Source organism: Podarcis pityusensis, assembly GCF_964106645.2.
Source record: "Podarcis pityusensis genome assembly, chromosome: 7".
Classification (NCBI taxonomy): domain Eukaryota; kingdom Metazoa; phylum Chordata; class Lepidosauria; order Squamata; family Lacertidae; genus Podarcis; species Podarcis pityusensis.
Genome location: NC_138031.1, coordinates 42080269 through 42093816, shown reverse-complemented (window position 1 = coordinate 42093816; position 13548 = coordinate 42080269). Strand labels below are relative to the sequence as shown.

Genomic DNA, 13548 nt, shown 5'->3' with positions numbered 1-13548 from the left:
ATGTATGACAGTTCTTTTTTTTTATTGTTTCCTTTTAGATCCAGCTTTCCAAAATAGGCCCCCCTTTTATCATCAAGAGCCAGCCTGCTTCCAAACCAGAACCAAGGGCTTCTACAAGTACATCAGCCAGCAGTGGGAGGAACACAGGGGCTCGAACCCTTGCAGACATCAAAGCAAGAGCCCAACAAGCTAGAGCTCAGAGGGAGGCAGCTGCTGCAGCTGCAGTTGCAGCAGCAGCAAGCATTGTCTCTGGAGGTTTAGGGAGTCCCTGTGAAGGGGGGAAGACCAGGACATTGGCCCACATCAAGGAACAGACCAAGGCCAAACTGTTTGCAAAGCACCAAGCGAGAGCCCACTTGCTTCAGAACAACAAAGAAGCCAAGTCTCAGCATGCCTCTAAGGAAGGTCCAGCGGCCCTGGAGATCTCTGCTTCTTCTGAAACAAAGATTGAAGGTTCTACTGGTGTAATTATAGTTAATCCCAACTGCAGGTCTCCTAGCAACAAGTCTGTTCACCTTCGTGAAGCTACTGCTGTACTGCAGCAGTCGCTTAACGCCCCTACTTTACCAGAAACTAGTACTGACATCTCTGTTCACAATTCTGATGAAAATATATCTGTTTCTCATTTGTGTGAGAAAATGCTTTCATCTACCTCTACAGAAAGTAACAGTGTGTCAGTGCTATATAATAAAAATTCAGTTCCCATGTCTGTGTGTAGCACTACTATGTCGGGAGCAATTAAGGAACTTCCCTTTGCAGGCTCTCTGGATAAGTCCTCTGTTTCCATGTCTGTTGAAAGCACGGATGCAAAACCTTGCAATGTCAACATGTTGAAATCCATCCAGGGAGCTGACACTCCATGCATTGCCATCATGCCAAAATGTGTTGAGAACCCCACTGCACCAACCACAGTAGACAGCACCATCTTGTCCAATTCCATAGATGAGAAACGGTTGCCAAGCAACAATGGAAACAGTGCCATTTCCAGCCAGTACACCAGTGTGCCAGCTTCCTCCATTGCAAGTAATCTGCCAAATCACCTGGTTGGCAGCTCTGTTCTGATTCCTCCTGTGGGATCTACAAATAGATACTCTGATAAGATAGCCATAACTGGATGCAGTGACCCTACTTCTTTGTCAAATAGTAGTTCCGTTAGGGCAGCTTTACATTGCAGCGAGACACTTCCAGTAGTGGATTCTGTTGGCAGGACTTCCATTTCAGTGTTTGCCAGTAATATGATGACAGTAACTTCTTACGAGAACTCCACCAAGATGAGTGCTGATGCTATGGAGAGAAAGTCTGGAGTGAGAAGCCGATTAGATGTATCTGGTAAATCTTCAGTGGGTTATGCACAGGCACCCATGAATAGATCTATACCTTGCAAAGTCATTGTTGACCACACAACAACAACAATGAACTCAAACTTGTCACTGGGTATTTCTGTTGAAAACTCAGAAAACAGCACAGATATGCAGAGCAGGCCTCTTAGGACAGAAACTGCCTCACAAAATATAGCATGTCCTCAAGTGTCTGTAATAAGCAGGCCAGAGCTGCTTACTAATGAAAATCTGGAGCACAGCACTGGCTTCAACACTGTTACAGGAAAGCAAGAGGGCAAACGTTTGCAAGCACCATGTACCAGTCTTCGAGAAGTGCCTCTCATGCCTCAAGATAAACGACTTGAAGCCGTTCCTCCCAGCCAAGGTTTTTCAGAACAGTTACGTGGCCCATTGGCTTTCAAAAGTGAATCAGACAATGTCTGTGCCAACCCATATAACCCTACTAGGAGAATCTGTTGGAATGATAATGAGGCAATGAGCACTGACCAGTCTCTGGTCAGTCATCTTAATCCAAATAAGCATAAAGAATATACCGAGCAAAACTGTTTAAAAAATGTCAAAACGGAGCCTTTGGGTTTTGCACATCTAAATGAGATGCATTCGAGGAATATTGTGACAAGCATCACCATGCCTGTTAAGTCAGAAGTGAATGAATCTGACAAATGTTTTCGGATGGACACGGAAGATTTTGCAAGGCCCGAAATGCCTCTCCAGGGTGCAGAAATAGCCACAAGTGCACAGCCAACACAAAACTCCAAGACATCTGTTACAGATTCCATGGAAAACTCTTTGTCCTTGACAACAGAAACACTAAAAAGAGTGACAAGTGCTGGAAGCTCTAGCTGCCGTTTGTCTTCAGTGGAAGCCAACAATCCGCTGGTGACACAGTTATTGCAAGGCAACCTGCCACTGGAGAAAGTGTTGCCACAGCCCAGGTTAGGAGCCAAGCTAGAAATTAACAGGCTTCCCTTGCCTTTGCAAGCTACCTCAGTATGCAAATCGGTGACATCTGAGAGGAATGCAATTGAAAACACTTCCAGTTCTCCAAATACAGATGGCAGAGGATTTACAGCAGCCACCATAGCCCCACTGCAAATCCGGAAGCGTGAGAACCACCCCAAAAAGAGGATGGCTAGAACAGCGGGGGAGGTTAAGTGTGAGCCTGGGAAGCCATCAATGGATGCAGTGGGTCCCTGTATCATCAATTCCAGCATGGGCCAACTTGGGCACGGCCAGCTGTTTAAACAAGAGTGGTCCAGCAAGCATGCCATTCAAAGCAGAATTGCACATAGCCCAGAGATCAAGCAGCAGAAGAGGCCTCTGCCCTCGTGCAGTTTCCAGCAGAACTTATTTAACATTGACAAAAATGGCAGCTTCCATGCAGAAGCAGGTACCTCACACAGGCAGCATTTCTACCAAATGCCGATGGCTGCAAGGGGCCCTGTTCCTACCACCGCTTTGATGCAGGCGACACTGAAGGCCCCATCTGGATGCAGCGCCTTTGCATTCAGCAGGCACCTAGAGCAGAAGGTTTTGGGAGAGGTCAACATGTCTGCAGCACCTCACCAACTGAGGCTGGCGAGTGTTTTTTCCCCTAACGTTCAAATTAAGGAAGGTGATGACATTTCTAGTGCCTCACAGACTCTGCAGAGTAAAACATTAGTGCATCCTCCTCCCCCTCTGCCCCCACCTCCTCCCCCTCCGCCACCCCCACCGCCCCCTCCTCTTCCCAGTGCAGAAGCTCCATCTGATCACAAACAACCGGCAGTTACCATGGAAACCACTAAAAGACTTAGTTGGCCTCAGCCGGCAAGCATCTGTAGCAATATAAAATCTGAACCCGTTTCTTTTGAGGAAGGTTTAAGCAGCAGCTGTGAGCTGGGCATGAAACAAGCATCTTATGATCAGAGCGAAGTAAAAGAACAGTTGAAAGCCTTTGCATTGAAAAATGCCGACTTCCCTTCCTATTTACTTTCTGAGCCGCAGAAGCCTTTTGCCCAATTAACTGCTCAGAAAATACAGACTCAGCAGCAGCAGCAGCAGCTCTGCGGAAATTACCCTACGATACACTTTGGTAGCACAAGCTTCAAAAGGGCAGCATCTGCAATTGAAAAATCTATCGGAATTTTAGGAAGTAGTTCAAATACAGCCCCAAGCCTATCTATTCAGAACACTCAGATTCCGGTTCAGAAATTTGCTGACAGCAGCAGTGCAGATGAGCTGGAACTGAAATGCTCTTGCAGGCTGAAAGCCATGATAGTGTGCAAAGGCTGTGGAGCCTTCTGCCATGATGACTGCATAGGTCCTTCAAAATTGTGTGTAGCCTGTTTAGTGGTTCGGTAGGATCCAAAGTAGAGATGCAGTATCCCTGGTTAGCAGGGGGGAAGGCAAAGGCAAGAAAAGGAGGAACTGGAATATTTTAGGCCATTTTGTATCTGGATACAAAATGTTTCTGGGGAAGCTTTGTTGAGAAATGAGTTGCATGGCTCATCCTAGTGAGAATGACCCCTTGGAGTAACGTGCACAAAAAAAGTTAAAACATACCACACTTTCGTTAAAGTACTTCGATAAAGTAAAGCAAAAAAAATTATGCATTTTCATTTCTATTTATGTGCACAAAGTGCTGAACATTATTTTTTCCCATGTATAAATGTAACATATTCTTCCAGTAAAAGAATTATGAGATCCATAATTCTCCAAATTTCTGTGCATGGAACAGTGCAAGAATACAGGAGAACACTAATCGACGAAGAAGAGACAACAAGCAGGAGGAATAATATTCTGCTATCACTAGCAGGCCATTATAGCTACTGCAACTTGGCAGTTTTTGTAACAATTACATTCCTGAAGCCACAGTTGCCAACCATGGTTGACTTAATATGCAGCAAAAGGGGAGGGGGGATGAGACACTTTGGTAATTTTGGTCCCTTTAGGCTGCTGTACTGAAGGAAATTTTAAATTAAGCCAGGTGTTGAGGGTTACCTGTAACAAATTGGAGTTTGCATGATTTTAGAAGTTTGGAAGTGGAGGGTGGGGTGGGATGGGCAGAGAGAGAATAACTACAATGATTATAATATATTAATCCATTTATCTTCCCCAAACCTCATCTATCAATTTATCCTGAAGGGAGATACTCAACTTATATGCATATATGGACCATATTATGTAAGCATCAAGCATGTTCTGAGCAATATCATTTCAATAGCCTAAAACTAAATCTTCTTTGATTCTCTGTGTAGATCCAAAAAAAGCAAAAATAATAATGTGTGATTTACAGACCTTTTAAATATGTTTACATCTTGCTATATTTTAAAATATTTTACTAAATTTACTTGTAATCACTTTTTTGTGTGTTAGAGAGTTCACACCACAAATATTTTGTAGGATGGCTAGAGGAATGAAGAGATTTTAAAGGGATACTGCATCTTTTAGCTCTCAGTATTGTATTTAGTAGTGGTTTATGTTGATAGTTATATTTGAGACATATTGGCCACCAAACTAGGGGAGAAGAGCTGAGGCAAATTGCTTACTTCTCTTTATGAATAAGAAAAATATTTTAAAGGGATACAAATGTGGAGTTTGGCAAGAGGAGATTACTGGTTATCTTGAAAATGGTTTTTCTTTCTTACCATGGAGAAATATGTCATTCGTACCCACACAGTATAAACTTACTGACCTAATGCCTGGCTGTCCATGCAAGAAAACTGACAATTCTTACTACTCCTCATGACAGATTTATAATGGCAAGGTGCTACACTAAATTCTGCCCAGAACAAATATTTTAAAATTTGAAATAAATTGTGCTACATTTATGTTTTATTCCAAAGTATTAACTTAGTAAGGGAAATAAAACTAATATAAAATTAAGACATACTTTTCTGTTTTGCATCAGTTAAACTTTTCAGGCATATCTGCATGTTAGTGAGGTTCAGCTGTTTAGAAATTGTATTTATTTTCTTATCGGACCACATTTAACATGAACATCTGCCATTCCCCTATTTTTATTTTTATTAAATAAACTGGAATAGGCAGGGCTTAACATTCCTTAAACCAGAGGTTATATGGTTTGAATAGATTTCTGTTTTGTTTTCCTAGCAAGGCCAACAGATTGTCTTGACACTCTTCAATATGAAAGGAATAGATAATCATAATTGCCTTACCGGAACTGGCAAAGTAACAGAATAGTGTAGATCAAAAGCACTCATTTGTAAGAGATAAATAATATGCAGATTTTCAGCACTTTCAGGTACCCTTGAAGAGATTTTGTCTCCAAAATGCCTATTTTAAAAGCATGTTTTTGTAATGTTCAAAATAGATGGCTAAATGGGGCCTTTGTTAAACATGCATGTGCTTGCATATTTAGTTAAAATTTAGAAGATTTTAACATTAGAATTGTGATATCCTAGTTAAATGTAGGGGATGAAATCCCAGTTCCAGTAAATTCCTAGGAGCAGTGGAGCAAAGGTTAAGTCTAGTTACTGTCTATCTTTTATCAAAATAACCATGGGCATCAGCTTTTAACTAGAATGTCTTCTACCTGTCCTAAGGATTGTCAACTCTAAAGAAAGAAAGAAAATTTACTGTGAAAATATACCACAGGAAATCTGGACACCATTCAGTGAAAGTTAAGCACTTAAAGCTACAATCCTATGCATTCTAACATGATAATAAACCCAACTTAATTTATTGAGGATTACATCCAAGTAAACCTACACAGGTCTCTTAGACTTACATGGAATTTTGACTACATCCTTGGTTGATCTATGCTGTGGCTAGCCTAATATTGAAAGGAGTTGTACGTTAATTATAATGTTGAAATAAGGACCAGGATGGACAAGACTCCAGCAGATGTCTTCATTTAAAACCTAGATGCTCCTCAATTATACAGAGGTCTGCTTTGGGGGCAGGAAAAGTGGCACATGTGTAAGGAGCTCTAAACCCTCCCCTGGTTCTGCTTCTTACCTTCCCATAGCCTCTACTTCCAGGCTTACTTAACCAGAAATGCCTAGCTAGGAGAAAGGTGCTTCAGTGCATGTGTGCTTGGGAGACGAGCAGACAAAGGAAGTTTTAGCATTCCTCCCTACTGTGTCCCTTTGGCAGATAAAACACCTCTGCTTTCTGCACAACTGCAGTAAATCTGGCTCTATACACACAGATTTGCTACTGTTGAATCTAGTTTGGCACAAAAGATATGGCTAATGACAGAAAATTTACTCCTCTCTTTGGGTCTGCATGGATGCATGTGTGAGGATAGGGGGGCTGTAGTTGGTTTACTTAGCATATGAGAAAGTGTTCTTTAAAAAAAAAAAGGCATGAGACAAAATGGTGCTAGACATTATTACATGTTTTTCAAAACTTCTCCCTAGTGGAGATTAAGCCACTATTCCCTGATGATCTACCTAGAACTCATTTGGCTTACTATTTAGAAACACCTGATGGTGGCAGTAGTGGTTTATAATATATATTTTATCTAGAAGAAAACAAATATTCTGTTAACTTTTTGTTATTCTGGCCTTCCTTCTCATTTTTCCCAAAATTTCAATAGCACTGGACTCTCCCGCTATCAGGCTGTTTGTGACATGCCGTTTGAAAGGTTTATGCATTAGATCTGAGATGGCATGAGACCCTCAAAAACTCACAACTCTGTGCATAAAGGCTATGTTTGGGTATGCCTGCACGAGCACCTTTTGCCACATTTTATTTCAGATCGTCCCAGTATTAACCTTCGTTCATTTCTTTTATGTATATGGATCCTTCCCCTCAGAATTGTGGGCTCTTAAAACAAAATTAAAAAAGAATACATGCAGCAATTCACACACCTCATTTTAAAACAATGAACAAAAACAAATGAAGTGGGGGTGGGAATGACAGGCTGTCCCTGAAATGTTCAGGTGGCATGAGACAAGGAATGGTATGTGAGAGTTGCCCAAGGTTAAGTAAATAAAAGAGTTCAGCTCATTTAATTAGATACTTAGAGCTGAACAAGATGTTGATGCAGCTACCTAGCTCCCCTCAAGTAACTGGCAGTGCTCACACTAGCCTCCTTGAGTATGCAATGTAACATCAGATAAGAGACTCCTGGAAGACTGAACCTCCATCTTCATAATTAGAAGAGGGCGGAAATCAAGATAGATTTTCTCTCATTTAGAGGAGGACTAGAGATCTTCCTTGAGTCCTCTCCCCAGATGTAACACTGCTCAGCTGAGTAGATTGTTTGCATGAGGTTAGTCGGCTTCATTAACATCTCCATCAACTCTACAAGTCATTTAGCAATTCATACCAGTGCTGCACTGAATGTTAAGTTTCTTGTTTTTATGAAAAAGTTGCTGTTTTGAGGTGAGGGGAGAAAATATGTGGGAAAACCCTTATTGTCCAGTCTTCTGCATATATTTTAATTCCTGTTCAAAGCTATTGTTTCCCCATCTGCTGCTGCTGCTTTCATCCTTTTTTTTTTTGTACTTGAAAGGACTTGGGTGATGCCAGCTAGTCAGAAATGTTACAGTGAATGCTAGAATATCATGGTGCCATGTAGGCAATCAGATTTGGCTACTGGGTGATGCCACTGGGGGCAAAGACATTGTCCTCACATATCCAGGCCTCTAATCATTGCAGTTGAAAGAATCATAGAATTATAGAGTTGGAATGAACCACACAAGTCATCTAGTCCAACCCCCTGAAATGCAGGATTTTTTTGCCTAAGGTGGGGCTCAAGTCCATGAGCCTGAGATTAAGAGTCTCATGCTCTACCGACTGAGCTATCCAATACTTTTATTCCTATCTAGCTCAAGTTATGGAAAGGGTGCATTTTGTGGAAGGAAATGATCACAAAATTTCCCATTCCATTCCAGTGTGGCACTAGTTTACAGGACAACACATATGAGCAACATGTTCACATCTTTAAATATCTGTGTAAGTGCACCTGCATACCCAATCCAGTTTGTCTCTGGCCATCCAGTTTGTCTATGGCCATTCAGGCACACATTTCTGTCACTCGTACTTTACAGTGGGTGAAAAGGCACTTGCCACATAAAATGTTGAGCTTTCACTTGAAGAACCCAGGAAGAGGAGCCCTAACCAAGAATAAGCTGAGATTGCTGTTTTCCATGACTGCAAAAATATCATGTACTAACCATTATGGGGAATGAAGGTTTTTTCACCTTCATTTCAGCACATTTTGAAGGAGAGAATCTTCCTCCTTGTGTTCCTCTATGTACTCTCATATATTTTACACATATCCCAGAAATCTGTACGTAATGGTGGGGCATTTGCTGTGTGCATTTTGTGTTCCTACAAAGAGTTTTCTAAACCGAAATACCCTTGTCCTGTTATGGACATAATGTAAAGATTTGGTGAAGTAGGCAATCCCCAATTTTGCATTCCATTACCTGCTATGGTGTAGTGCATGAAATTAATCTGGGGGGAAGGTTGAGCCATAAAGCAATGATGTATTTCCTCTGTATTATAAATCTCCCTCTAAAAGTGGTATGTGTTGTCAGGGTGAGTTACTGAATTCTATTTCAGGACCATGGAATTTCTTGCTCAGTTTCTTCTAAACTGGTGCATATGGTGCTTTATAATGCAGTTTCTAAAGTGAAATTACCTTATGCTGCAGCCCTTATAAACACGCGCACAATTTCAGAGAAGTTGTTATAGTCTCTGGTTTTGCATAGTATGATGAAGGCCCAGGATCAACACTCAAGACAGCTAAAAAAAATGGCACCTAATGGGATCATCTTAGCTCACGTATGTCAGGCCATGTTAGACACTGAATGACTCTGTGCGGCAGCTTCAGTTCTCTACAACACTGGGGGAAAGGCCAGCAACACTTTTTCCAGTGGATTATCATGGACCTGTGTAGCTAAATGTTTCTGAATCTAAGGGGGAAATCCTGTTGTCTTCAGTCATCATGCTTTGTCATTGTAAAACCAACAAAATAGTATTTTTTGTCTAATTTAAAGGAGCTGCTTCTTTTATAGCACATATTTCGCTTTGTACTATATTTGATAGTTAAAAGATAACTTAGCCTGTAGAATACTTTGTTGTATTTGTACTGTTCATGAATGTTACAAGAAAAGTGCTTTACTTTGTTGCCATAATTCTCTTGTACTGCTGTAAAATTTATTCTTTCCTGCTTTACAAAAACCTAAATCAATTGCCATTTTTGGTACCGGGTTTTGTATATGTTATTATTTTTTTTTTAATTTTGTCAGTATTTGGAATGTTTACATCTCTTTGACACTAGCCATTCAATGCCTTTTTTAGGGTAGTATTTCTCCTGCCCATGATAACAGCAATGTGAAATCAACCCATATCTGTCTTGCATGAAGAACATACATTGTGTGTGTGTGATAGGAAATCCCTACCATGCATAGATATTTTTCATCTGCATAAAGAAAAATAAAACCTCCTTTCAGTCCTCTACCAAAGAAAAAGAAAACTATTCCTATAGGACAAGTTCTTCAAATTCTCAGAAGGGGGAGCAGTTGATTTCAATGGCATTGCTATAGTTTACTTGTTATGCTTGCTTTATTACCTGACTAAATGTGACTGAGTGGGGGGAAAGTTTTAACTTTTTCTTTTTGTTTTTAAGAGGCAGTGTTTGGTTTAGAATTCAGGGATCATGCTCTCTCATCAATGGTGCTGTTTGTCTTTCTTTTTTAAAAAGAAAACCATTTGTTGCATACAAAAGTAAGCAAATGAAAATATTTGTTTTGTCTACATGATTGCTCTTTACCCTCCCAGTCCCCTGAATTTGGGCTTCAATATTGAAATATTCTAAAGAAAATAAAAACAAAAATAAACATGGTTTGTTTGTTTGTTTCCCTTGCCTTTATATAGTGTGCCATATGAAAACAAGCTATTCATTGTATATGAGGAAGATAGAAACCATAAAAGGGGGGAAATATGCACATTTTCGAACTGGTAATCATCTGCATCTATGTTGTACAAACTGTTTTTCTCCTGTTCTCAAAAATAGCCCCAAATTAACTTGTGCTGTAAAATGACGGCACATGAAATGGATCTACGTACCTATAATAAACTACAAAAATATACAAATGAATTGAAATGTGAAGTCGTCACATCCACACAGATTTAAGGTCATTTAGATATATGCTGAGGAATATATTGGAGAACATCCAGTGAAATAACACACACAGAGAGAGAGAGAGAGAGAGAGAGAGAGAGAGAGAGAGCGCTCTTGAATGTGTGACTTTGGCTGAACTGTCATTCAGTTAATGAAAGCTGGACAACTTCAGCCAGTCATGCTGTGTGCCAGCAGAAATTCCATTCAAAATATCACTAGGGAGATCACCACACAATTGTGATGGAGATTGCAACTGTGGCCCCAGCCTGGTCTCAATGCATACCTTTACCTTTACCTTTATGCTGTGCAACACTAGGCAACATCTCTACTGTACTTCAAAATCTAGTGGTGGTGGCGGAAACTCACCAGCCAGCACAGTAGTTCCTTTAATATTACCTATTAAATCAGAACTGGGGAACAGAGGACGTTTTTGAGGAAGACATTGAAGCCTGAAGGTTTCGCCCCAGAATTAATTCACATACCTTCACATATGTGCTATAAACAATCTTTAAAACAAATGGTTTGCAGAAAGTGTCAAGCAACACTAAAACCAACTCCTAAAAGTTATTAATAAGACACAGACAGTGTCAATTAAAGCATTGATTTAATTTCCAGAGGCCTATAGAAACAAACAATGAAGAACTTCTGAAAAGGCATTTCTAAGCCTTGGGAGCAAGGCTCTTCTCTTGCTCTCTTTTAATTCTTCTAAACAAGCACATCTTAATATGCAGGGAAGCTCATATAAGAGGAGGAGTTGGAATTACTTACATGTCCCAGGCTACAAGGAATATTCTAGCCAGCACACTGAATTGTGCTTAGAAACTATAGTAGTACCTCTGGTTACAAACTTAATTCGTTCCAGAGGTCCGTTCTTACATCTGAAACTGTACTTAACCTGAGGTACCACTTTAGCTAATGGGGCCTCCCGCTGCCGCTGCACAAATTCTGTTCTCATCCTGAGGTAAAGTTCTTAACCCGAGGTACTACTTCCGGGTTAGCGGAGTCTGTAACCTGAAGTGTTTGTAACCCAAGGTACCACTGTATTTGGCAGCCAGTGCAGATGTCACAATATAGGTTGGACATGCTGTCACCTTCCCCTCATGGCATCAGGAGAATTGCATTCACTGAAGTATTCCAATTGTTTTGAAGATATTGGAAATACTTGATCCTGTTAGTTACAAATTTATAGATAATATCCTCCTCTCTCAGAATGGAACACATATTGCTTCTTTAGTGTCCAGGTAGGATTGCCAAGGATTACCAGGCCCAAACCCTGAGAGGCTAATTTAAAAACTACATAGAAGTCAGGTGCCATTTTCCTCAGCTTTCCAATGTGATGATGGGAAAAGCCACACGTGAAATTCTCCCTTCGGTGCAATTATTAGATGAATGGAAGCTTTCAGAGGAATCCTAGAAAGCAACAATCCCTCAGTGACAAGGGGAAGGGCCCACGTTTATTTGAATTGACCAACCAGCGGAGATCATAGGAGGAAGAGGAGCAAATTGTGGGCTACTCTGCTTAAGGCAGCCTCACTCAAATGAAGGAAACAAACTTGGATTGGTGGACTGCAGCAGTGGCCTTGAGATCTACTTTAGTAGGAACTGGCTACTCCATAGGCAAAACCCACTGCTGCATGGGATAGGGCAACACTGACCTCTCAAATAGCAGCCTTTTTATTGTTTTGCATATTTTTAGATAATAGAAAAGCAAGCACATAAATTCGGGAGTGAGGAACTTATGGTCCTCCAGTTGTTGTTGGACACCCAAATTCTGTAATCCAATAAAATCTGGCACAGATGAACACATAAAAACCAAGGTATCCAGAAAATCAGGGTAGAATCATATTCTCCTAAAATATCAACAAGCTCACAAAGCTGATAGGTCACATCACTAGAAATGATAAAGTTCCATTATTTTCCAGGACTTTCCATTTCTGCTCCAATAGCAAAATAACCTAAATACAATGAGAGGTTGAAAATCTTATCACTTCGGTCCTACTAAAAACACTGGGAGGGTTTAAGCATATGTTCAAGCAGCAATCATATGTAAGCCTCATTGAACATAATGTGACTCAGTTCTGAGTAAACAAACATGGGGTTGAATAACTCTCCCATTTTAAAATCAATTCAACTTAAAAGTGCTTAACTGCTTGGACTGTGTACATTGTTATCCATTGCTATAGCATGGTGGTCTCTGCTCCACTAACAAAAATGGATCAGCTTGTAAGAAAATAATTTTGTTTGCCTACATGAAAGTTAATTAAAATTTGTCCATTTTATTATTATACTAACATTATTATTCAGCCAGTGTTCGTTTGTTTAAGACATTTATATACTGCTTAATCATTCACATTTCTAAGCATTGTACATCAAAACAGCAACAAAAATGACAGAATAAAAACTATTATAAAATGTAGCACTGCCTTAAAATGTCTGCTGGAACGAGTCTTAGGGCTTATCCATACACTTCCATGCATTCCAGGCATGATCTGTGCTTTAAAGCTCTATATTTCCAAGTGCCTCCCCCTCTTTTCTCTCTCTCCAGAGCTTTCCCTGTGAAAATCTGCTCTTTAAAGCTGAATCTGAGCAAACAGTAATCCACAGAAAACCTGAATTGATGTTTGTGCACTTGAGTGCTAAAGAGCAGGTTTTCTTAGGGAGAACTCCACAGCAAAAGAAAGAAGAAAAAGAAAAGCACCTTCAGACATGGAGCTTTAAAGCACAGACTTGTACCTGGAAAGTGTGGATACTCCTATAGACATGCATCTGAAGTTCAGCAAGGAGGACACCTGTTTACTCTTGAGAAGAAGTTGCACAGACCTAGGTCTACAACAGTGAATGCCCAGCTCCCATTAGCTATGCATTGTGCATCTGATCCATGGGGGACTACCAACAGAGACTCCCGCAAATATCTCATTGATTGGGGAGGGATATAAGGGATCCGGCAGTCCTAAAAATATCCTTGACTCAAGTTGCTAAGGTAACTTATGGGCAGCCAATGCAAGCTTATGTGCTGAGGATAGTCTGTCCCCATCAGCTGTCTAGCCACAGCATTTTGTACCAGATAGAGCATCCCAACCAGGAAGCGTTCTAAATTTACGTTGGCAGGACTAAGGTAAAGTC

At 40.5% G+C, this 13548-nt stretch overlaps 1 protein-coding gene and 1 long non-coding RNA gene across 7 annotated transcripts in view; one reads left to right on the top strand and one right to left on the bottom strand.

The window, feature by feature from the left end:
- ASXL3 (ASXL transcriptional regulator 3) overlaps positions 1-4230 on the top strand; it is a 96886-nt gene extending 92656 nt beyond the window's left edge. For all 6 annotated transcript variants that reach the window (XM_081014389.1, XM_081014390.1, XM_081014392.1 and 3 more), the window contains one exon: positions 39-4230. In XM_081014389.1, coding sequence (XP_080870515.1) covers positions 39-3683 — 3645 coding nt within the window. In that variant the 3' untranslated portion in view covers positions 3684-4230. The remainder of the gene's footprint in view (positions 1-38) is intronic.
- The window catches only part of LOC308481784, a 27108-nt gene continuing 14711 nt past the window's right edge, over positions 1152-13548 (bottom strand). The window contains exon 3 of the long non-coding RNA XR_013988897.1: positions 1152-1284. This is a non-coding gene — a long non-coding RNA (uncharacterized lncRNA). The remainder of the gene's footprint in view (positions 1285-13548) is intronic.